The sequence below is a fragment of the Anthonomus grandis genome, chromosome 4, assembly GCF_022605725.1.
Source record: "Anthonomus grandis grandis chromosome 4, icAntGran1.3, whole genome shotgun sequence".
NCBI lineage: Eukaryota > Metazoa > Arthropoda > Insecta > Coleoptera > Curculionidae > Anthonomus > Anthonomus grandis.
In genome coordinates, this window is record NC_065549.1 from 30956068 (window position 1) to 30982349 (window position 26282).

The 26282-nt window shown below is 31.1% G+C and overlaps 1 protein-coding gene across 1 annotated transcript; it reads right to left on the bottom strand.

Annotated features, from left to right (window-relative positions):
- Positions 1 to 880: 880 nt before the first annotated feature.
- LOC126735476 (serine/threonine-protein kinase TBK1) lies at positions 881 to 23653 on the bottom strand. The gene is made up of 4 exons (XM_050439477.1): positions 23234 to 23653; positions 14977 to 15212; positions 14532 to 14836; positions 881 to 2494 (listed from the first exon to the last, which is right to left on the bottom strand). Exons 1-4 carry the CDS (start codon positions 23422 to 23424, stop codon positions 1031 to 1033), a joined length of 2196 nt encoding a protein of 731 aa, XP_050295434.1. The 5' UTR covers positions 23425 to 23653; the 3' UTR covers positions 881 to 1030.
- Between the last annotated feature and the right edge of the window lie 2629 nt (positions 23654 to 26282).

Sequence of the window (26282 nt, forward strand, 5' to 3'; positions counted from 1 at the left end):
ATCTGATGATACAATTTTACAAACCTCGTTAAAAGTTGAGAAGCACATCGAGAATTTCAAATTGTCTAAAAAAAATCAGCAAACAAAAATAACACGTTATTTTTTTGAAAAATCGTAACTAATAAATAGTACAGATTTATTTTGATTACATATGCATATGTATCCTATTTCAATGTTATATGTTACATATTAATATTATATCTTTTTTTGTATTTAATACTTAGAATGTATTTTTTGTTAATTTAGTCCTTTAATTAAAACAGATAAATCTTTACATATTTATTTTTATGGGTTTCTTTTATAGCGTACCTCCGGTTATAAAGTACTAATTTTATTCACCCTAGAGGCAGAGGGTACGTTATAACCGGAGTTCACTGTATTACTTTTAAGTCAAATGTTGTTGATTGTTTAATAAGTTTGACTTATGCTGTTTTTACATTACTTTTAAAAGAAGCTTGGATCAGTTTCTTAAATACAGTTACATTTTATAAAAACCAAATAACAAGTAAGTGATTTAAAATAAACAATGTAAAAACCTTCTTCGTCCAATTTCTTGCAACTTGAAAATTGTAACGCAAACTGTTTTTGATAAGCGTGGCAAAATAGCTGTAAGAACTTAAAGATAATATTCAGCAATTTGTCACATTTGGGCTTCATCTGTATCAAATTTATTTCAAATTATCTTACTCAAAACAATCAAATGAATTACTTAAATTATCCTAGCAACGTTGTTTTATAACGACTATGTCAGAAATGTATGGTCAGCTTTCTTACAAAAGATGTTTTGTATGTACTGGTGGAAAAAACCTAAACCAGTATTTACTTGCATGTGAAAAATTATTATAAAAGCTAGTTAAATCATACAATAAGAGACAAAATATTATAGAAAAATATTTTACTATAAAATGAACAATACATAGGTAGTCACTTGCATAAAATAAAATAACCAATACAATATAATTAATACTGAATAACAAACAAAAAATATTTTTTTACCTTATGGAGCTATAGAAATAATAAAATAGTAAAGTTACTCTTCCAAAAATGTTCCTTTTAATTCTGATGTAGAATCCAAAAGAATATTCATTAATTTTGTATTAGTCGCCAAAATATCTTTAATACTATCACTATCTTTCTTAAAACTTTGCAAGTACTTCTTTAGTTTTTGGTTTTGTAAATTCCTTACACCTTTGCTGGAATTTGCAGACTTTTTTTCAATATTAGTATCACATTTGGCTACATAGTCACTAAAATCAGAACAATCCACGGTAAACTTTTCCTCGAAATCTTTTAATTTAAATTCATATTTATCAACATCGCTGGCTAAAATGTCACTCTTTAAATGAACATTCTGGGCCATCTTATACCAATCACCGAACAGTTCAGAAAGCGCCTCATACTGCGCAAATACTTCTTGCTCTAGCAACTTTCTAATCCTATTCATCGTCTCTGTGATTTTTATCCTTTCCAGTATGTGAAACTGTTCATCATTGTAAGATAGAGTTCTTGTTGCTCTATCCCGTACCAAATGTTGCCAAGAATCCCTTAAATGCTCCACTAAAGTTTTTGCTCGATTTGGTGCTAAATTTTTATGTGGACAGCCCAATTCTCGACTTAAACTATCCCATTGAAGTTTTAAGTCATTGTCTTGAAAATGTTTTTTATATAAACTGGAAACTCCTTGGAGAATTAAGCCGTTGAAATCCTTGCTAATGTTGGTCAGATCTTCTGAGCTCTTGGAATTATTATAATTGGCTAATTTCTGAGCCAGCTCAAACATTTTTGTACTGTTCTCCAATATGTCAGTTTTATCTTTTAGGTTTTGTGCATTTTGGTATAATTCTTTCAGGTTTGTGTTAATATATTTGGTGAAATTGTCAACAGTATCTCTTATAAGTTTACTATACAAAGAGTATCTTTCAATTTGCCTTTTAGCTTGATGTCCGATACTACACGCAAATTTTGCATGGCTGGCATCATTTTCCACTGAGATGACTGTACTAAATTCATTAAATTTCGCTAATTCTTGAAAAGGAGCAATATTAACATTATTATTCTCCTTTGAGAATAAAAATAACGGTTCCTGTTCAGTTGTTTGGGGAAAACCAGTGGCACACACATATTCTTCCACCAAATTAGTAAACAAGTTGGTTTGATGCAAAATTATCTGGTTTTCTGGAGTGATGTCGGTCTGTTCGTTGATATATTCTTGCAACTGTTGATAGGTCTCTTTAGGATCGATATACACTTTTATTAATACAGATTTATTGATATGAAAAATATTAATGGGTTTTCTGCATAAAACCAAGTCAACTTCTTTAAAAAATCGGTCGAATGACCAAATTTTTTTATGGTCAGCCTCAAGTAAACCAGCCAACAAGGGTGTCACGATTTTTTTCAATCCCATACTGAGTTGACAGTTAACCGGAAGATCCCGTTTCCATTCAATAGGGCCATTTTCTTTGGTCTGAATTCCCGAAATAACTCCGCTTTCCTAAAAAAGAATAGTTTAAGTTTTTTTTTTGATTGAATTCATAATTGAAGAAAGATATAAAATTGGTTAAATTGACAAAGTTTGAGAATTTTTTCCGCGCATTAGCATAGTGAAAATAGAACAGGTGTAAAAATATCCTTTTCTTAAAGAAGCTAAAAGTAGACTTAATTTTAATTTTTTTTGACTTGGGCTTGTGATCTATTATGATAGTACAGTGAAAGCTCTCATAAGCGGACACTCACGGTTCCGTAATTTTTGTCCGCTTATGGGAGGTGTCCGTTTAAAAGAGAGTATGTGAGTATAGAGTATAAATACAGGGGGTATATAATCATGAGGAAATGAGGTAATACATAATCATGAGGAAAATGAAACAGAAACTCTCCAAATTTTTAAAGTATGTATTTATGCTATATATCTATATGTATACGCATACAAAAACATAAATGCTTCAATACATGGTACGAGAATTAAAAAAAAAACATTATTCTTTAGCTTTTTGAAAAAAGTTTAAAATGTTTGTCTGACGAAATTTCACCATCTTTTGCTGAAGGAGACAATTTTCGTAATAAATTTCTAAATTTTTTCAATATAGAAATACGATTTAGAGCTTCCCCATATGAATTTATAGTTTTTGAAGCTCTTAGTGAGTCCACCAGTTCCACTTCTTCTTCTTCTGAGTCGTTTGGACTACCATATTCAAGTTGGCCTGGGCTTTCTACATCCAAATTCGAAAAGTTGTCAATGGCATTTTCTTCTGTTGTTATGTTATTGTCTAAGGCCAGGAAATCATCTACTTTCTGGGGGTCTGCTACTCCTAAATGTTTGGCATGTCGCAGTAACTGAGCAATTGTCGCTAAGGGCAGATCGTCTTCAGCATCGCAATAATTTTGCTCAGCAAGTTCTGAGCTACATCCACTTTTTCTGAATCCAGCTTTGCCAAAACAGTTCTTAATTGTAGAGGAATTTACTTTATCCCATGCTGTTTTTATAAAATACAAAGCTTCTACCACATTTATAGACTTTGTAAGCTCAGATAAGCTTTGGACATCGTCAATTTTTGTTAAAATATGTTTTAAAATCAAATGCCGATAATAAAATATAAAGTTCTGTATAATACCTTGATCCAAGGGCTGACAAACTGAAGTTATGTTTGGCGGTAAAAATATAATTTTCACATTTTTCATTTTCAGATCACAAGGATGAGAGCATGCATTGTCTAAAAATAAAAGAACTTGCCTTTTTTGGATTCCCATTTTCCGGTCGAATTCCAGTAACCACTCAGACATGACTTCTCGGGTCATCCATGCCTCTTTGTTGGATTTCCAAGTCGCTGGTAGATCCTTAATAGCAACGTTTTTTAAAGCACGGGGGCGAGCCGCTTTCCCGATAACAATCAAATCGCATTTTTCACCGGCCATATTTGCACAGAATAAAATGGTTAGTCTATCTTTAGACAACTTTCCACCCACGCATGTTTCTCCTTTAAGGGACAGAGTTTTGTCGGGCAATGCGCGAAAAAAAAGTCCATTTTCATCTGCGTTGTACACGTCTTTTGGTTTGTAGCTAAGCAACATGGACGGAAGTTTCTCCAAAAATTGTGACACATCAACTTGATTTACTGCAGCAGCTTCGCAAGATATGCATTTGAAACTCACACTATGTCTCTTGCGCCACTTTTGCAGCCACCCGTCGGATGCACTGAAATTAATATAGCCCAAAGTAATGGTGATTTCTTTAGCTTTCATTTTCACTAACGGCCCTGAGATTGGAATGTTCTGACTTCTAGCCTTCACAAACCAGTCAAAACATGTTTTGTCTATAGCAAAACCTTCCTTTTTTAAAAAATCCTTCTTTTGATTTATATTAGTTCCTGATTGCCATTTACTCCTGATATCTTCCTTACTTTTGGCAATTTCAGCTGCTTGCGTTTTCCCAATATTAAACCTCTTTGCCAAATGACGAACTGAAACACTTTCTCTGTCTAATACGTTAACAACTTCCATCTTTTTCTTTAACGAGAGCATCCTTTTTTTTGTTGCCATTTTATAGTTACAATAATAAAATATCTCAATCAACTACGAATTTGCCTGAACTGAAGATAAACCACAAGATTACATACTGGCTAGCCAACGAAATGCGTAAATGGGGAATCACCTAATATAAATCGGGGAATTACCGAATTTTATGTATGTAGATATGCAATAAGCGGAACTAAAAATCGTCCGGGTATTAGAGTTTCGCGTCCGCTTATGGGAGATTTTTTGATCACATACAGAAAAATCTAGTATCCGCGTCCGTTTATAAGAGCGTCCGCTTATCGGAATGCATTTAACATTGAAAATGATATGCTGAAATTCGGTTCCCGGAACTTTGTCCGGTTAAAAGAGATGTCCGCTTATAGGAGCTGTCCGCAAGGAGAGCTTTCACTGTATATCATAATTTTAAAGTTTCTAATCAACAGCTATATGTACCAGGTTAAATATAAATCATCTTCATTTATTAATTAAATGAATTACATTATATTATTATTACTAAATTCACATTGGATTATATTTTTTGTTTATTCACTTGAAGAATAGTAAAATTTTTTTTTAATTTACTCAGACCAAACTAATAATTTAGAAATTTGGTATTTAAATTTATAATTGACTTGAAAACATATATGCTAACATTAAGGCTAATTTATTGTAGTTTGCCGATTTGTCATTTTCTTGCTTTATTCTAATTTACAATTAATTTACTTTTGACAATTAAGGTATATTATTTGTTAGTTTTTAATTCATAAGTGGAATATTTCTCATGTTTATTCAAAAATTTCGGTTATAATTATCATTTTTATTGACCAAGGAAATTTAAAATCTCAAACTATTACATCAATCAAGAGAAATACATTTCTTAAACAAAAAGTAATATGTACGTTTAACTTTAGGTTTCAAATATTCGAGTTATGTATGTTTTGTAAATTTTAGTCTATTATGGAACACAAAGACATGGTATTTATGCGTATCCTAGAGCACCCTATCATGGAATACGCATAAACAACTTGTGATGTGAAAGTTTTTATTAAGGAGGCTGTGGATTTATGAATTGTTCTGGTCTGTCACTTCTCTGAACGTCAAAATAATTTTTAAAAAATGTATATTGTATTATGAATAATCATTATGACGTCTTTTAGGAAAGTAGAATATGTTGGAGGCATACTCTTTGTGTTGAAATATCCTGATACAGCCATACGTTTTTCCGACGAAATTTGCCAGATTTGCCGAACTGATATTTTTTAATTTTGTACAGAAAAGGAAATTAATTATTTATACTTATTAGGAGCTTTATACTTAGAGCAATATTTATGAGGAAAATAACATTTTAGGTTTGTGAAGTAACAAGTCTAGTTCTTTTTAATAAAAAAAATACATTACTGGTCACATGAAAATTTATTACTAAACGATCGCAGAAACCACAGCAACGATTCAGTATTTTGTGTGGTTATATACTAGACGAATAGTTGGTGTCTTAAATAAGAAGGTTTTGCTTTAAAACTTGTTATATAAGCTAAAAGATTATAAGAAATTACTTCAAATGTTTTGTTTGTTTTTTTAATATCATTTTTTTTTTATATATCTATATATCTATTATTTACTGAAAAGTTAGTAGGAAAAGTCTTTTCTCCACAAATAAAATGTTAATCCTCTAATTTCAGGAGTGATGCATTTCGGCAAGTGTTCTTGCCATCATCAGACTTGAGTTACTTAACACATACACATGGTGTATGAGAAATCCTGAAATTAGAGGATTAGCATTTTATTTGTGGAAAAAAGAGGTTGGTGGAAAAAAGAGGTCTAGGTTCGTATTAAAGTAAAATCTGATGATATGTTGCTACAGCTTTCCAGTTATTAATAAAGAAAAATTTTACTAATATTTACATTTTTTCCTGTATATCGGAGGCAATATGAAATTTGGCAAATCTAATAAATATAATTTTATTGGCGACAAAAAATCCCAACTGTTTACCTAATTTAAACGACATCATATGTCCGCTTCACAGTCCGACTAACCGCAAGACAGCCATAGCGGTAGCACTTAGAATATAATTTGCAGTGGAGCAAGTGTAAAATTGATTGTAAAATGATATTAATAAGGTGCATATACCGGGTGATCCAGTAAGACTGTTCCTCGGCCATATTTCGGGAACCGCTCGTCGTATGACTAAGGGGTAAAAAAAATTATTCGGTAAATCGATCATGAAGAATTGTTCGAAAATATTTTCATGTTCTAAAAATGACCAGAAGAGGGCATAACTGCCATCTTAAATTTTTACATTGCATTTTCTTTAAATTTCGTATAATAAACTAAAAACTTGTTTTCACATTTTGAAATGAATCAGTTATTTCAACACTTCTTCACCATGGGGCTAGTTTTGACACAATGACCCAAAATCCTAAAAAAATCAAATGGAATGATATGAACGTAAAATGAAAATCCTGCAGTCTCCCTCCACTTATTTATTAAACATTCAGATTTTTAAATTCCCGACATGTGGACATCGGACACAGTGGTGTCCATCATCAGGAGATAAAAGGTTTAAAATTGGTATCAGATATACGCCCCAGGATTTGATTCCATGCCAAAAAAACCCTCTATTTAAAGTAATTTAACCCTCTCAGTTCTTGTTTATAAAACAATAATTATGGTATTGTCGTAATGATGTAATTTTAAGGTTTTTGTAGATCCAGGTTTTGTCCCATTCTCATGTGTCGTTAATACGTTTTAACCTTTTGACCTTGTCGGAGGTACTATATCTATAAGATGTTTTGACGAAACCCCTTAATTTTGCTATCCTTGATGATGGACATGTTATACGTCCGAAACATGTCGGATTAATAATTTTTAAATAAATTTAGTGGAGGATGACCGAAGTATTTTTAGTTACCCATTGACATATTAACTCCACTACAAGAATGGACTACTTCTTCAACCTTCTATTTATTATTATTGTTTTTTTTTTAATTTTATTATTTTTAATTTTATTTGTTTACATTCTGTTGTTGACAAGGACCAAACAGTATGATATGATTTATTCTTTATGAAAAAGTAAGCAAATAACATCCAAAGAAGTCATTGAAAACCGTTTTTCAAAATCTCGTTGCTAACCATAAATATTGGGAAAATGAGATTAGTTGATCTTTGATCGCGCGGTAAATGTCCTAAAACTATCAACAATTTATCTACAAAATGAATAAAATGTTAAAAGGCAATTGTGAAAAATATAAATCATTTAAAAATATATATCATCAGGTAGCTCCAAAGGAGCTAAACGCAATCTTAACTTATTTAATCACTTTAATATTATCTTGGAATTTATTATTATCTTGGAATTCTGACCTTTATAGCGAAGCCACCGTAATATAGAAAGCCAGAACCCTCGAGTTGTGATGTCACGTCTGAGTATCCCGGTGTCGTTCGTATGCTATAGCCGTATTTATTCAATACTACCGCTGTTAAAATCATAATATTATGATTGTGTATCGTTTAAATGATAATATTGTTAATAGTGTGTTAGTAGAAAGAAGTACAAATAATAAAAACGTATTCTTTATTAAAACAAAAATTATATAAAAATCGACAAATTCTTTAATGAGTTATAAATATAAGGCAAATAAGGTATATGATATAATAGTTTTTAATAACTACTGAAACATATATATATTTATAACTATTAATATATTATAGTTATAAATATATTATATTTATAGCCACTGTAAGATGGTTTCAAACAAGTTTAATAAAATACTAAATAATTATTTAATAAAATGGATAGATAGTTGGTAGTAGTACAAAAGAAACAAAATAATATTTTTTATTAAAACAAAACAACATAAAAAAAAATCTAAAATACTTCAACAAGCTTGTTATACTTTTTTTTTTCTAAAGTGAGATGAAATGGTGAACCGATGAATGCCAAGCCAATCAAAAGAAAAGAAGTACTAAAAATAGTGAAAGGTTTATGGCCTTAAGAGGCTCTCCAAAAGTTGTTTGATGCCCGGAGGAACTTAACCCCTCTTACCTGAAACGCCCAGAGAAGGAATCCTTCACAATGCTGCTAGCTCAAGCCGATGTGAGTTCTAACTTCTTTCTTAACCAAATGAACCAAAATTTCTTAGGTAGTAACTACCCAAGAGTTACCCAAATAAATGTCAAAATCAGTATGGCGCCACCAAGTTTTGGATTTTATATAATCCCAAAGGACGCCCAATATTTATCAAAATTTATTTAGGTAAGTTCAAAACGAAACTTGGAAAACAAAATCAAAGTCAAATCGGTATACACTATTGTTTCCAAATTACCTATGATATTCTAACCTACTCAACTCAAGTGAAAAACAAAATAACAACAGAAAATAACAATTTATTTAAGTCTTGATTATCACAGAGAATTATGTTATGTTATTTTATTTATCTTTAAGAGGAATAATTATTTAAGTTGGCAATAAGGAACCACAACATTTAACTTTCTAATTACAAGAAAAACAAAGTTGTCAACAGATAATGTGCCATAAAATTAAATTTTCCCGAATGGTGCACTGTCATTCGTGACCATGCTTATAAGAAATATATCTATAAGAAATATATCAAAAAAAAAATACACAATCAAAACTGTGGTTGTCAAAATAAAATAAATTATGTTACATCCTTCCTTTTGGGGAACGAAGCTTCAATTCGAATTAAACTAACAATTTACATGGCCCGGTATATCCCACCATGGACATTGACCTAAGCAAAAACAAAAAAATGACAATCCTAACTGTTGAAGCTTCCCCAATCAAAATTACCCTTTTATTAGTTTACTCTAATATTCACTAGCTAATCTGAGAAAATTTGACATCTTAGGAGTAGTCTGAAAATAAATAATATAACCCAAGTATATACTCGTAGTACTACGAAGCCGGCTGCGTCTTACCTCACAGGAGTCACTTGTCACATATATATGTACTCTTATCAGTAATATTCAATAATAAAATAGCATAGATTAAATAATGTCAATAAAATTTTAAATAAACTTTTGAGACAAAGTACAGTCGAACCTGGTGGGCCTTTGGATTATCAAAATAATATAAATATATCCAGCCTTTGAATGAGAAAAATAATTACATCCCCTAACCACCACAATTCGGCTTCACCCCGCTCAGATTGCAAAGTCATATATGTATGTATCTCAACTCAAAAGATAAAAGTTGTGAAAATAAAAATACAATAAGTGAATAAAAAAAATGTTATGTTGTGTCACTTAGCTCCACACACAGCAGACTACTTCAGATTCGAGATTCTCCCAGATATCCAATTCCCAGTCAAAGAAAAACTGCAGGCTTCCAAGCTTCACCTCTTCCACTTCACAATACGCCAAGCTCTGGTAGTGGTCTAGGTTAGACGTTAGCTCACAGTTGTTTAAAATCTCCTCTAGATTAGAGCCAGTAGAGTACATAACCCCAAAATAAAAGTACCATGTGGCATGAAGAAATCAGGTCCGTACAAAAAAAATCCGTCCAAAATCCATGTTATGTAGCTCTAGTAGCTTGTTAATTAAATTGTCCCCTACCAATGCCAATCAGAACCGCCATTTTGCCGATGTTCCAGGGCACGTGAAAAATTATTAGGTTTTAAATCGCCATAAAGGCCGGTCAATTCAACAAAACAACAAATTATAGCATTACGCCCAAAAAGTTGATTTACTATCACCACATTTAGTCAATTATATCCCCATATGGGTAAAATTCACACGAATTTCAAAAAGAACTAAAGCACTCTTCACTTCATGACGGCGGTCTGGGAAAAGGGACGACCGCAGAGGTCAAACCCGTATCTAAGCAATCACGCACAAAATGTATTGCCAATCGAAAATAACTTAACTTTTTTTATAAGTACCATAAAACCTTCTATAAAAAAACAAATAACTAAATTTATGGCCCAAGGAAGTTGGCAATGAAAATATGTGTCACTATGACAATCAATTTCGATTTTCCCTAGACCAGTAACTTCTTGCTATCTTCCAAGAAAACTAATATTTACATAAGATAAAAAGAGACAAAAATTAGATAGGTCAGTCCGAGTAAAATCAACCAGCATATCTGGTATGGTCAAGCCAAAATCAGATATTGTACTATGAACAGTACAACATACACAATAATTGTACCTGTCCAATTAATAATTATTCGTTATAAAATAATTAAATAAAGTATGGAATAATCAATATGGGATATAATTTAAATTCTAAAATATTTCTTTAGTCCAGAACCGGGTTTTATAAGAGTATAAATAAAATTTCATTAACAACCAGTACAATATGAAGCTGAAATGTACAAGACTAAATGTGTCATTAAAAAAAAAGAATACTGCAATTTGAAATGGCTAGAAAACAGAATTGTGGGTTACTTGGGAGGCTATTACAGAGAGGGCATTACTAGTACCAATCATTAATATTTGTAAAATATCTATTTTGAAAATATAACTGTAATCAGTGCTTTTAATAAAGAGTATAAAATGCCAATTTTAACCCGTAACAAGCTATAAATATAAGACAAATAACCCATACAAGTTTTTAATAGCTACCAAAGTATATTATATGTATGCACATATATAGAATAGAATAAATTGAAACATAAATACAAAACTCTTAGGAAAATAATAAATATAATATAATGTAAGATTGTTTAAAACAATTTTAATAAAATACTAAATAATTTTTTAAAATTGATAGTGTGCTGGTAGTAGTACAAAATACATAAAATCATATTTTTTTATTAAAACAAAAATATCATAAAAAATATAACATTCTTTAACAAGGTATAAATATAAGGCAAATAACCCATACAAGCTCTTAATACCTCCCGAAAGATATATTTATAATAAATTAAAACATAAATACAAAACTCTTTAAAAAAAAAAATTAATAATTTAATCTCACCTTTGCGGTAATTCTATTCAAAAATCTAAGTAAAACTTTAATTAATTATTATTATTGTACAGGAAAACGAGCGCTCGATTTTGCATGATTTCGTCCAATACCCCGTATAGATGCATACCTAATGCCGGGCCGGGCGAGGAAGGGAGGAAGTCGAGTCGTTCGGGCAATAGACGTTCGACGTGACGTAGCTGCTGGAGAGTAGGATGATGTTTCTGGCTTTCTATATTACGGCGGCTTCGTTTATAGTAGGGGAGCCCAACAGGGGATTTTGCGTGTTACTCGAGCGCGTCAGAAAATCATATAGGAAGAAACCTTATACCCTATAATGTACCTCTACCATATATGGTAGAGGTACATTATTTGAGCGTGGCGTAAAGAAATGGGCGAGTCAAAAAATATTATCTGACGATTTTCATGGGGCAATATAGCTAAAACCATAAATATAGCCTGAAGCGTACAGCTACTGAGAATTTTACTCTCTTACGCCATCCTCACTCTATCGTCTGCCGCCATGATGCCATTTCAGGTGATCACAACAGTACGCTCCGATTTATTTGTTGTGTCAAAACGATTATGTTAATTTAATGCAAGTTAAGTTTTATATGAATTACAATAATGAGTGATGTAAGTGTGAAATGGGTATTTTGTGGAGAAAAAACTTGGTTGGGTTACCGACTTGGTTTATTGGTAACCAACGAACAAGAAAGAAAAATCTAGAGGCATAGGAAGATATCGTCATAGCACCTGACATTTTTGGGAGACATAGATTTACATTCAGGTACGTTTTTCTTTTAATAGTACAATATAAAATAAATAAAAAAGTGTAAAGTTCATAATCCTGTTTACTTACAGAAACACGAGATGACCAAGAAATTGACCAAGTGTAAATCACCTTTGTAGAGGAATCCAGTGGGGATGAAGATTAAGACACTTAAGAGTACGTAATAAGTTCAGGATGCGTTTAGTTCCTTTGAAGCAACATGAATGTTTTGATGATATATTTTTAATAATTTTTATTTTTTAGACTCGCAATTGCCTCATTAACATCTTATTTATTTTGTAGCTAATTTACTCTCACTAGTTCTGACAGTGTCCATTTTGTCAAAATGTCTTCATAAGCTTATACAATCTTTAACGCAGTTTAAACCCCAATTTGCATTAAAAAATACAATAGCACTCATAAATCGACTTAAAGATATTCCTATATCATCTGACTACAATAATGGTCTCACTGGATGTTTAATATTTGTTTACATCTATCCCAAAAAAAGAAACAGTAGTCCTAGTAGGTAATATTTTAAAATCCAAGCGGCTTTCTGATAATACCGTCAGCCAAGTTTTATCTTTATTGAACTTATGCCTAGCTCAGGAGTTCTTTAGTTCCAATAAAACTTTTTACCAACAACCCGAAAGCCTTGCCATGGGAAGCTGTTTATCTTATTTCCTGGTAAATGTCTTCATGAATGATTTAGAAAATAATTACATACTCTCATATAAGGAAATTAAATTTTATAGAAGATACGTTGATGATTGTTTTTTAATATTTGATGGCTACATAAATGGCAAATAATTTACTTCAAAAATTTAATTTAATTCATCCTAATATCAGATTCACCATAGAAATTGAAAATAATAAAACTTTAAATGTTTTAGACCTCACGATTCATAGGGGAGTTAGTCATGTAGGTTTTAATATTTATAGAAAACTTACGCAGACAGAGCAATTTATTGTTACTCCAACCTTCCTTTTCAGAAGTCAACATTATCAAACAAATACCTTACAATAATGGTTATAACCCAAACTTTATTGACAAAAACATTAGAAAAGTTAAAACAAGAAATCTCAGAGAAAGTGTCTATTTAACACAAGAAACGGTTACAAAATATATGTGTATCCCATTTTTAATTAATATTCTCATAAAAAAAAATTCCCTAGTATAAAATTCTTTCACAAGATAAATAATAATTTTAGTGAATTCTAAGGAAAAAGTTAATAAATTAGATAAGGATGCTGTATACAAGTTAAACTGTGGTGAGTGCGAAACATCGAATCTTGGGAGAACTTGTAGGTCATTAAATGTTAGTATTAATAAACACTTAAAAAATCCTAATAAGTAGCTGTTTGAACACTCTATAAGATTCTCTAAACACAAATTTGATCCCGATGAAGGTTCAAAAATTTTAGTCAATGTCAAGAGTAAAAATGTTATGCGTTTGGATTTCGTGAAAGACATAGAAATCAATATGGAGATTTTAATGACAAGTGCTTAAATACACAAGCTGAACTAAGGAGAAATTTTGCTCCTCTGCACAGAGAGTAAATAAACTTCATTCACCTTAATCATAAAATTTGCACAACCACGTTGGCGCATCTGATAGAATACTTTATTTATTTAACATCCATTCCTATAGATTAATAAAAACAACAATTCCAAATGATGAAGACTATTCATCAGATCGTTAAAGATACATACAGGGCTCATTTTTATTACATATTAAACACGTAACTTATTAACCGTTCTGTCTCTGTATATATAGTGTTTTAACTGATTTGTGCTAATTTTAAATTGTGACGTACGTATTTAGTAGCCGAAAACGCTTTGCTATTAGTTGATGTAAAATATAAAATATACACGTTATACAAATGTCTTCTCGCATTTTATTACATCTACGTGTACACAGTCACTCTTACAAGATATTAAATTTGTTAAAATCGGTCAACCGTTAAGAAATTAAAGCAGGTTATTGCAAAAACAATTGAACGCCCCCCCTACCATCTTTGTTTTTGAAATAAATATTTTTTTTTACGAAAATGGTTGATAAACTAGTTCTCTTGAAACATGTAAAAAAAATATACGTTATTATGAAAAATTTAAAGAAAATGCAAGTTTAAAATTTAACAAGGCAGTTACGTCCTCTGGTGGTCATTTTTAGAACTTGAAAATATTTTCGAGCGATTCTTCATGACCGATTTACCCAATAATTTTTTCCCTTAATCACGAACGGTTCCCGAGATATGGCCGAGGACTAGTCTTATTGGGTCACCCGGTACGTTTAAATACAATATTATAAATAGTTATACCTTTTTGGTGGTAATGTGATGCATGGTTTCCTTGTTTCTCCTACCCCCATAAGGCCTAAAAGGTAAGTTACCAGTAGCAACATGATAAAGAGTTACTCCAATGGACCAGAGATCAATGGTGGCTCCAAATGTTTTATTGGCATTTTTACGCAGTACTGCTCGTTCATACATATCTGGATGGAGGTACTCTTCTGTTCCATATAAAGAAACAAACTGTTGTCCATCGGGAAGCTCCCTCGCTGCACCGAAGTCAGTCAGTTTATAAACCGTCGTGCCGTCATCTTTGATAAATTTCATAATGTTCCCTAAGGACGTAATCATTTAAAATATTGTAAATCAAGATTAAGATATAAAAATTACTATAAGATTGTTTACATTTTTATATTCTGGAATACCCAAAGAACTTAAAAGACTAAATTAATTTATAAACTATGTAAGTATTTACCAGGTTTTAAGTCTCTGTGAACCAAATTATTATCCCTTAAATGTTTCATTCCTGCATACAAATGTTCCAAAACCAGCAAAAATTCGCCTTCTTCCAATCCGTAAGTATTTTCTGGATCATCCAATATATTGAATAAACTGCCTCCGGTACATAGTTCCATTACAATTACTTTGCCTTTATTTTCTTGTTCCTCTTCTATTGCTAATAGTTTTACTATGTTTTCATGGTTTACTTTTCTAAATAAAAAAGGTCTTTTACTTACTATACTTAGTGTAGTAAAAAATATTTTTGCCACATAAATACGCCTTTTATTTTTCTCTCTAATTGTGTGATAATTTTAAATAGAAAATCATGAATGTATGAACTTTAAGTGACATATTATTTTAAAGGATGTTTAATAGGTAGGCTTAAAAATATGTTAGTAGTAAAAGTCCGTACTTAGCAGAGGAATGGAACTATATAAGTTAAGCAAGGATCTCGTTCTCTCCACAATAAAATACGAAAACATTTTTTAAAGAGATATATTATGAATTTCGGCTATTGTAATAGCCATCACTAGATACTAAAAATCGCATAAATTATATCGGGAAAGTCAAATAGAAATACACAACTAACGAAATTTAATACAGAAATTATAAGCTTCATATCTGAATTAAACAAAGAACGTTAAGGAACTCTTGCATATGTATAAATGATAAGAAACTGTAAAGTTTTTAATAAATCGTTAAATGTTTAAGAAACTGCACAAAATATAAACGTAAAATTCTTAACAGGAAAAAAATATATTTGTGATAACAGAGAGGGAAAATCTACAAATATTATATTTATTATTATTATAATATTATGAGGGCGAATTGAGTTCAAAAAGCCCAAGCTGTCAAAGTTAGTCTGTTCATTGACGCAAATAAAGTCAGGAGATTTTCTGTCTCTATTTATTATAAAAGTTTCCAATAAGTCCTACTTCAACCCCTTCAGCTAGACATGAAGGAAATACTTCTGTAGAGTCTCGGATCAAAGTTATGACCAGAATATGGTTTGCGAAAGGAGATTTGGTGCTGGTCATAAAATTATCTTTATTTCAGTTGTTAATGAGTCTGAGGTGTTCCTTTACTCTGACCTCAATTCTCCCTCGGCTTGGACCCACGCAGAAAACTTTAGATTCTGTATGTGAATAATCGATTCGGCAAATATCAGACCCATGTATCACTAAAACTTTGCGTTATGTGCGTTAATAAAATATAATCGACCTACCGGTGGCATATTCTAATACGTTTTTTAAAAAGATGATGTTCACTATTTTGTTCCATAATATACATATATATCAAGAAATGGAAAAAGATTGGATTCCCTGTCTTTTATCGAAAAAACAATCATCAAACTGAAAGAAATTTTGAAATAAATAAACAATCAAACAATGAGCATAAGCCAAATATTTCAATTTACTTGGTCTTAATGGCTCCGTTAATGGTCTTAAGTTTAATTTACCCCATATTAATAAAATAGAATAGTAAGATATGTCTCTGAATAACTTATTATCAGATCAGAAGCAATTTTTAATACAGGTAAATTTTGTAATTAAGAAAGGATTTTTTTGTTGAGCAATTCATTTGTTAAGATTTTAATCAGTTATTTGCAATGGGCGATCTCAAATGCTGCAGAAAAATATGTTTTAACAATTAGGTTTGTATAGTGTGTAAAAATATTTTTCACCAAAGCTGTTAGACCTAAAGAGACTCCAATATGATATTAAACAGACGAAAAAACACAAAGTCTCGGTCTTAAAAGTCATGTAATAAATTAAGGTCAAAAACCTGTTGCTGCTACACTACTGTTAACCATTTGCTGCTACACTAGATCCGCCCCTGTGGAATTACCTAATCTAACATAGGTAATTTTCTGAATGATCTGAATTTATCAAAACAGGAAAGATAATTAAGCTACTCTACTACTCACTTGTTTAAAAATGTCAATGTGAATCAATGATTCTGATATTATTGCTGTAACAGAATCTTAGTTGAATTGTTCTATTCACAATCAAGAATTTAATAGCACTTTTATTTTAGAAAATGTATCTATAAATTATATCTTTTAGAAATATATTTATAAAACACAGAGACTATACTTTAACACATAAGAAACCAGGTGGGGAAGTTCTTTTAACAGTCAAAAAGCAATATAGAACTGTTATATGTGATATTTTTGATAAAGATTTAGAGGCGGTCTGTGTTATGATAGTTTAGCTAGATAACTATATGTGGTTATTGTTTACTTTGCTCCTGGTTCTAATCTTATCGTCGATTCTACTAACGTGTCGAGTTTTTTTTTGCTATTCTAATTTGCGTAAACTTGAGTGTAGTAACATTCATAAAGAGTCTATTTGTTTTTTTAATTTTTTTTTACTTTTACAAATTTTGTGCAATGTGATATTTTAAATGTAAATAATATGTTTTAGGAATGTCCAGCCGGAGCCTTTATTACTGCGAGGTAATAACTGAGACGGAAGCATTACTGCCAATTGACAATTATCATCCTCCACTATTGATTAATGTAAACTTAAAGAACAAATAAACTTACGTTAAATACACACCTAATTGATAAAACTAAATCGATAGATGTCTCATCAGGATGATCCTAATAAAGTGATTAAGTGGATGGCTCCATGAGTTTTACATTGAATAAAAATGTTCATAGACATTTGTACAAGATTGATGGTTCACCTCTATATGCTACTAAGAATTCTTTAGCCAAATGTATCTGTTAAGTTGTGTGAAAGTCTTGTTTAACCAAAATTAAAATATGGCCCTATTATAATAATATGACCTCTGTAATAATACAGTAAACTGTATTGAACACATCTAAAGAAAGTTTTTTAAATACTTATATTTTAAAAAATTTGGTTACTACCCAGAAAGGGGCTGTGATAATTGGATTGTTTTATTTGTTTGAGTGTTCATCTATGAACAACAGAAGGGTAAAAATGTGTATAATTTTTTTTTTATTATTAGAAATGAGGTGGATTTTTTTAGGATTTTATCTGAAATTAACTTTGCATTTAATGCCAAGAGTACTAGATCATTAAATAGTTTCTACCTGGATTTCCCTCGCATTAATAGCGTCAAGGGTTCACCTATATATAAAATTTCTTATTCAATAAATATGCCTCTGATATTGTTATTTACTAAATTTCTCTGAATCAATTAAAAATTAAAATTACTAATAAATAGGTTTTCCTAAACCTATTTATTAGTAATATGTTACCTTAGAAATGTGATCTTGTGTGTATCCTACAATGTTACCTTAGAACACCTTTACCTTGAACGCCATGTTATTTTTTCGTAATACTGACTTAACGACTTTTTACTTGTGTATTATTACTTATAAGTGCATATAATGTAGGTAAATGCTGTTAATCTAACAAATAAATAAAATAAACATATTAACATTTATAAACAATCTTTCAATTTCTTATCACTAATTGATATCCGTACGCAGGCTTTCCTTACCTATTACCAAAATTGTAGATATCTAAGTCTGTGTTAGACTTTTAACTATTTATATGTACTTATCATAGACGTCTCTAGCCGCGTTGTTTTCAATTATTGTCAAAATAATGTTATTATTTTTGTTAGTATCAGTAGCATAAAACCAATGTTTACTTAAAAAAATTAAGAATTTTGATTCCATAACTTTTCAATTTTTGGAGCATTTTTAATAAGCGAAACAGTACATCAAATTGTCACTTGAGTTTAAAATAAACTAAATAAAAGAAATTAATCTTTTTTCGTCCAAAAATGAATAAATTGAAACATGTATCCTAAAAAAAATATATATTATAGTTATAAAAATTAGTCACTGAATAACAATAATAAAAATAGCATTTAAATCAAACCAATATGACTAGAAGTGTCTGGTGTAAAAATTATCCAATGAGTAAAAAGCTTCACTTTGTAAAAATGTCTAATTTTTTTGTCACATTCAGTAATCTTCAAGAAACGCAAAAAGCGACACGGCACATATAGCGAATTACCTTATTCTGCATAACAAATAAAGAATTACCCAGATACTGGGAATAAACTCACCAGAAGACAAGTCCATACCTAAGTTGGGAGTCAATAAGAGCATGATAAGCATTTTTGGGTACAATAAAGTTAAGGGAATTAGCAATTACTAGGTGTAATTCATTCTGATTTCTAGGCCTAAAGATATCTTTATACATATATTTTGCCATTTTACCCCAAACGTTTCCAATTGGGTTGATATCAGGGCTTTTCGAGGGCCACGGTAAAACTTGAATCCCTTTTTCGTCTAGATAGCTTTGAACTATACGGGCTGTATGTATAGGAGCATTATCATGTTGGAAGATAAAATCTTGCCCATAGACTACACCAACCGATGGCATCATAACATTGTTCAGGATATTGCAATATCCTAAGGCATTAAGCCTTCCCTCCGTTTATACTAAAACGTCCACTTTGATTACTCTTATGTGTATATCTTTCATCACATCTGGTATTAGAAGGCCTGTAAATGCGGAACGTAAAGGTTTTTTCATTAGAAAATATTACCGTTTCCCATATGTTGTTGTGGTGTGTATATCGATGGGCAAATTCTAACCTTCTCTGTTTGTTTGCTTCAATCAAAAATATTTTATTTGTTGTACAGCAACTTTCAATTTCCGAATTTCTTATCCTACTACGAGCTGTATTAGCAGAACCAGGAAAATGCGTGTCCTCTTTCGCCTTGGGAGGCTACAAAATTTTATGCTCAGAAAAATGTCAAATAAATTTTAATAAAAATGAGAATGAAAAGAAGTCTTACGAGCAAAAGATTCATGAATTGTTGATTGAACTAAAAGAAAAGGATAGGCATATAGAAAGAATGAGAAGAAACAGTGTAAAAGAAAAGGATAGGCATATAGAAAGAATGAGAAGAAACAGTTTGGTGTTTGAAGATGAAGTGTCAGAGGCCCAAAAAGAAGTTTTCCTCCTACCTAGATAATCTACACAAACTTAATGATGAACTTAAAATTGAATTAACAAATTTAAAAACTAAAAAATGTGAGTTACTGTCACTATTAAAAGTATGTGAAGAGGAAAAAATAAATTTCAATATAGAAATCAATGAGTTAAATACCTTAAATAAAAATTTAATTGTAACAATAAAAACATTAGAAAATTAATCTGCAACCTATAAGACGCAAATAAATATGTTACAAATGGAAGTTAATGATTTAACTAAGATGAATAAGAATATGATCCAGTCTATAAAGGTGTTGGAAGTTGAAAAAAATACTTGCTATTCCGATATTTGTGCATTAAAGGAACAGCAAAACTTATCTAAATTTGTTAATATAAATTCTCCAACACAGTTGCCATGTAGGCCAAATTCACCCGTTGATAATCGACCTAAGCTTCTTTTTGTGGGTGGAAATTGTAGTAGAGTGTTCCTGAAGAAATTGCGTCTGAAGTTTGAAGCTAACTACAAAGTCCAGTGTTTCCTGAAGCCAGGAAGTACAAACAATGAACTGATTTAAACTGCATCATCTATGGTTAAGGAATTTACAGAAAATGATATGTTGATTTTAATGTTAAATGGTATTTGCTCATCATTCGATATTTAAAAAAAATTATACATTTACACAGCAATAGTTTAGTGATGACAAGCCCTTACATGTATCCAAACCATAATGTAATTTAAAATAGCAATAAGGCTCTCTATAGAATATTTCACGCAAATAATATTAATCTAAATAAAATTTTAGAGTCTAATCATGCCAGCAACTTTGGATCAGATTTGGCATCATTACTGTATACCCATATTTTAAAAGTAGCATTTCATCAAAAAATGTGTCCACAATAAAACCAAGTAATCAACCTGGAAGTCTAGATACTGACTGCGATAGCGATTCTTTTTTATAGATAAAAACACAGAAGATGAAGCTCACTCACATTCTATAAATAACATAGAAAATAAGCATGCGAAAAGTTTCAGTAGTTTTATTTTAAATATACAGTCTCTAAGAAATAAAATGGACGAGCTTCATCTTTTACTTGATTCATGTGATTTTCCTGATATTGTATTACTAACTGAGCACTGGTTAAAGCCTAACGAGTGCTTCTTAATATCTGATTATATTCCTATATGAATTTTTTGTCGGCAACACTCCATACATAGAGGAACAAGCTCAAGCTCAATTAAGTCTAAGCTCAATAATTATGGCTTTAGAGATGTGGCATTGCAATGGCTGGAATCCTATCTGTCTAATCGTACCCAAAGAGTTACAGTATCTGGATGTTTATCCGATTCCAGATCCCTTAAAACCAGAGTACCTCAGGGTTCAGTGTTAGGACCACTATTATTTTTGCTCTATGTAAATGATTTGGGTTCATTAAAACTGCAGGGCAAAGTGGTTCAGTTTGCTGATGATACCACCATTTTATGACATCATAGAGATTCTGATAATGTTAGACCCCAGGTTTTTAAGGATCTTAAGATTTTATCGGAGTGTTGTGCTGCAAACAGGCTTGTATTTAATGTGGGCAAAACCTTTATTATGGGATTTAAGTGTGACGTTCAGAGCCTTATGTTTAGTGAAAACTCCCCCTTGCAAAACAAAGAAAGCTGTAAGTTCCTTGGTATTACCATTGATGGTCGCCTTCGCTTCGAAGATCATATCCTAAATCTTGCATCAAAATTATCCTCTGGATGCTTTGCAGTAAGAATGGCGGGGCATGAGCTGGGAGGGGTAGTTGCACGTTCAGTGTACTTTTCTCTTATTGAGTCTCATCTTCGTTATGGCTTGCCTTTTTGGGGTTTAAGCAACAAGGGATTATTAAACATAATTTTTGTGATTCAAAAAAAGGCAGTTAGATACCTATGTTCCGCTGGGTTAAGAGATTCTTGTAAACCTCTCTTTATATCTCAAAAAATCCTAACTCTTTTTTCTCTTTTTATCTTAGAAACAGCTACTCTTATTCATAAATGTCCTAAACTTCCCTCTAACACTGGTCATATGACTCGCCAGGTTAATGATTTTCCCTTACCAATCCCTACATCCTCCCTCACCAAGAACTCACTTACATACCTTAGCAAAAAAATTTACAACCATGTTTCTCTATGTATCAGACAAATTTTAGAAGTTAAGAAATTTAAAAAGGAATTAAAATCACTTTTATTATCCAGGGCATATTATAACCTTGACGATTTTTTTCCTGATACCTTTTAACCTGTGCTCTGACATCATTTTAGTGTTTTAGTTTTGTTTCCTTTTAAATAATTTAATTTACTTCCTCTGAACTCTGTTTTATTGAGAGCTTTACTTATTTTTTAATGAAATTTATCAAAAAGATGCTTTTTTTTTCTCAATCAGTTTTGTTATGATTAATTTTGGAAATGTGTGTAAATTTTATGGTAAAGTGTTTTAGATGTTATGTTTGTTTGAAATTTGAAATTTAAGGTGAATTTGGAATTTTTTAGTTTTTAGGATGCTTATACTTGACTTTGTTGTCTTACGTAATATAGCCCATTTTCTTTCTTTCTTTCATTACTGTTTCAAACGGATTGTTTCTTAGAAAGCCAACTAACTCTCTATCTTGAATGTTAACAAACAAACAAAATTAAATTAACTTTGACAACATCAAAATATTTATTATTCTAATAGACCAAGAGATTTAGGAGATTTTGCTGTCCCAGTTTTTTTCGGCACGATAGTACAAGTTAATTTTCTTGCAGTATACAATGGAAAATTCACAAACCCTTTCATCCAAAAAAGAATCAAATTACTCAATGTGTGCAATTTCATATGACTTTAATTCAGACAAACCCGAAAACAAGCATGTCGAACACACTAACACTGACACTAATACATGTGATTGCAACAAAACAGACCAAACAATCAGTACCTACAGCATGGTGAGTTTGGTGAGTTCCTCCCAACTCACCCTTTATAGATAAAATTAAGAAAATTATAAACACATAAGAAATATGAACACCTTACTTAATGACTTGTTCATTTGCTTGTTTCTGTTCATTTTAATTTATATTTAGCACATAAAATTTTAAAAAAATTACTATTGTCATATAAACAATCCTATGTTACAAGAGATGAATAAGATATAAAGTGCTTTCAATAAATTCTTAATAGAAAAGTAGAATAATTAAAAAGGAAGAAGTTTTCATATGACAAAAGACAAAAAGTTTTTTTAGATTTACTATTATCTATAATTTATTTAATAGTTGGATAAAAAATGTTCAGTACCTCAATACTTCAAACTCTCTAAGCTGAACTTCTTGGGGTCTCAGGGTGGAAATATGATTAAATGTCTTAACAGCAACTGGTTCTCCGTTAACTTTGTTGACCCCCTGGTGAACAGTTGCTGTTGCTCCTTTGCCCAAGATACTTGTAGTTGACCACACATAATTGGTAGATCCCCGAAGATAGGAAGACATAGTTCTTTCTTATTAGGAAATTCCAAATTTCAGAAAATATGGTAGAGTATGAAATTCAATTGATTATAATAATAAATATGATTGATTCTTTTACTGATTATAGGGCATCTGGAATCTTATTATTATATAATTATTTAAATGAGAAAAATTTAATTAACCCATTCACTTAATAAATAAAAAAGTAAATATATGAAACATAAAACTCTTGCCACTGGTTTGTTATTATTTTGACTTTTTGAACTCCAATAGTTTTTTTTGTATGCTACTTATATACTAAGGCGAACGAACATTACATGAGCGAACGAACCAGCCGTTAAGTAAGGCGTATACTCGCACAATACACACAGTCATAAAGTTAAGCGGGCATCGCAAAAATTGTATGCAGTCTTTATTAGCGATCTGTTTCCTACCTAATGAAGCATCTTTATTAGCCCCTCGAAACTTAATTAAATTCATGAGTGTATCAGTTGTACGCCGTGTTTAATTAATAAATAAAACCCACTACTTGTATTCAGCGTATAATAAATTGAAAATTGCTGCCTAGCGCTATCGGCTGTAGGCTATCTTCAGCGCTTAAGACATTGTCAAAGCAACGACACTATTCAAAAAAAAAAGTTACCCAACATATTTGCTTATGTTTAAGCACTCAAAAAAGCGCGAAGATTGCTGCCTAGCGCTAGGCAGGCAGTCGGTGTTCCGCCGAACCGGTTCTTAAAGTAAAATCAATATTAATGAATAAACCTGTTTTAACAATTTACAACTCTGAGTTAAGAAAAGAAGTACACATAGCCAGGTATTCTTTTGCAAGAAACAAATATGGGACAAAAACCAATAGCTTATTATAGTAGAGCAACAACATCGTCTTTTTATCATTTATATGAACTAGAAACGTTAGCTGTGGTTGAATCTATAAAACGACCTAGAATATATCTGCGTGGCACCCACTTTAAAATAGTTACAGATTGTAGTGCAGTACAAACTACGTTTGTTACAAATGAATTAGTAGCCAGAATAGCTTGGTGGTGGCTAGCTATTCAAAATTATGATATTGAAATTAAACACCGACCAGGGCACAAAATATCACATGTTGATGCTCTTAGTAGAAGCGAATGGTATCTTATCATACCATCACCAACTACCAGATGTTCTCTGGGGAATGAATAATACTATCAATGAAAGTACAGAGTATACACCACGTACATTAATGTTTGGTTTTGATAAAGATTGCCATAGAAACTTGGGTGAAGAAGACATAGTTAAAAATATCAATCCGGCGGTATAATTGGATCTTAGTCTTCAGATTCAGAAATAAATAGCACGGATAATTTAATTGATTTATTAGAGTCGTAACAACATGGAACACCATACAAAAAAAATAATATATTAAAAAAAAAAATTAAAAAAAACTTAACGTTGCTTTGAATGATGAAACACCATAAGACTTCAGTCATAACTACTTTAATACTTTATTTTATGAAATCTTTAATTTAACAAAAAATTGACACCATATACAACCCAAGGGCATTAACGGGCTATCGATCATCCTACCTGCAAAATGTAAAAAAAATATTGAAAATAAATAATAATAAATAAATCAAAATCAAATCAAATAGATTACAGAAAAAGTTATACTTCTACAAATTACTTAAATAATAGTTGTACACCTAGATATATATCTGTGTGTGTACAAGAGAACCTTACAGCAATCGCATATCCATCACTTATTATATTAATTTCCTAGTTCTATTTTAACAACTATACAGGGTGTTTCAGAACTATGGGATCAAACTTCTGGGGGTTGTTCAGTTCAACAGAAGAATCCATTTGAGTATATGAACCCATGTCCGGAAATGCGTCACTACGACACTAGGGTCCTAAGACGCGTTAAAATTTATAAAAAGCATTAATTACCTAAATAGGATCTGCTGCACTTATTTTTACCTTTTGTACATGATACCATAACAACAATTATTGTTCAAAATGTCTTCTTCCAACCTCAATACACCGATTTAAACGCTGCACATGATTTCGGTGGACTACACTAAAAATTTGATCCTCATTTTGAATGATTTCAAATGCTGCTTTTATTCGTCCAATTAAGTCTAGCTTTGCTTCTACTGGAGTTTCGTAGACTAAAGACTTTACATGTTTCGACAAGAAAAAATCGAGCGACGTTAAATCGGGTGACATAGGCAATCCAACGGTGCCCAAACCGCTGAGCCAAATACAGCTTCTATAATATAATCAGATTCTATAATATAACAATTAAAGATTATTTATGCCAATTTGGGGACAGTAAAGAAACACGTGATCTATACATGATTTACATTGCATTGATACTTTAGTTCTAGTAGGTTTATTTATGTAGCTAAGAAATCCATTTTTGTAAGAATATTGTTATATTCATTTACAGTCTTATTCGAACTTAAAAAATCAATGTTTATATCATCACCAATAATATATACTGCACTATTATTCTTTTGGGACAATACCTGGTTTAGGTTAGTCAAAAAGGTATTATTATCAGATGACGGCGATTTGTAGGATATGAAAAATTGATAGTCTATTGTGTTATGTTTTAATTGTAAGAGCAAAAAAGTTGCTTCGTTGAATTTCAAATTTTCAATCTGTACACCCTCCCTAAATAGCAAGAGTATCATTCTGGTTGTATCTTCCATTTGAATAAAAAATGTAGTAGTTTTCAAATTTAAATGTGTCCAAACAGTTGATCTGCCATGTCTCACTCAAAATTATAACATCAAAACAACAATTAAGGGTTTTAAGAAATGGCACAAATTGGTCAATGTTTTTTGGAGCACTACGTATATTGATGGGAATAAAATTTAGTAGATCGTTTT

Coding starts and splice junctions, on each gene's coding strand:
- LOC126735476 (XM_050439477.1), bottom strand. CDS start 23,424: ATGTCTTCCTATCTTCGGGGATCTACCAATTATGTGTGGTCAACTACA. Junction 14,837..14,976: donor TCACAGAGACTTAAAACCTG/GTAAATACTTAC, acceptor TTACGTCCTTAG/GGAACATTATGAAATTTATC. Junction 2,495..14,531: donor ATCACATTACCACCAAAAAG/GTATAACTATTT, acceptor ATTCTTTTTTAG/GAAAGCGGAGTTATTTCGGG.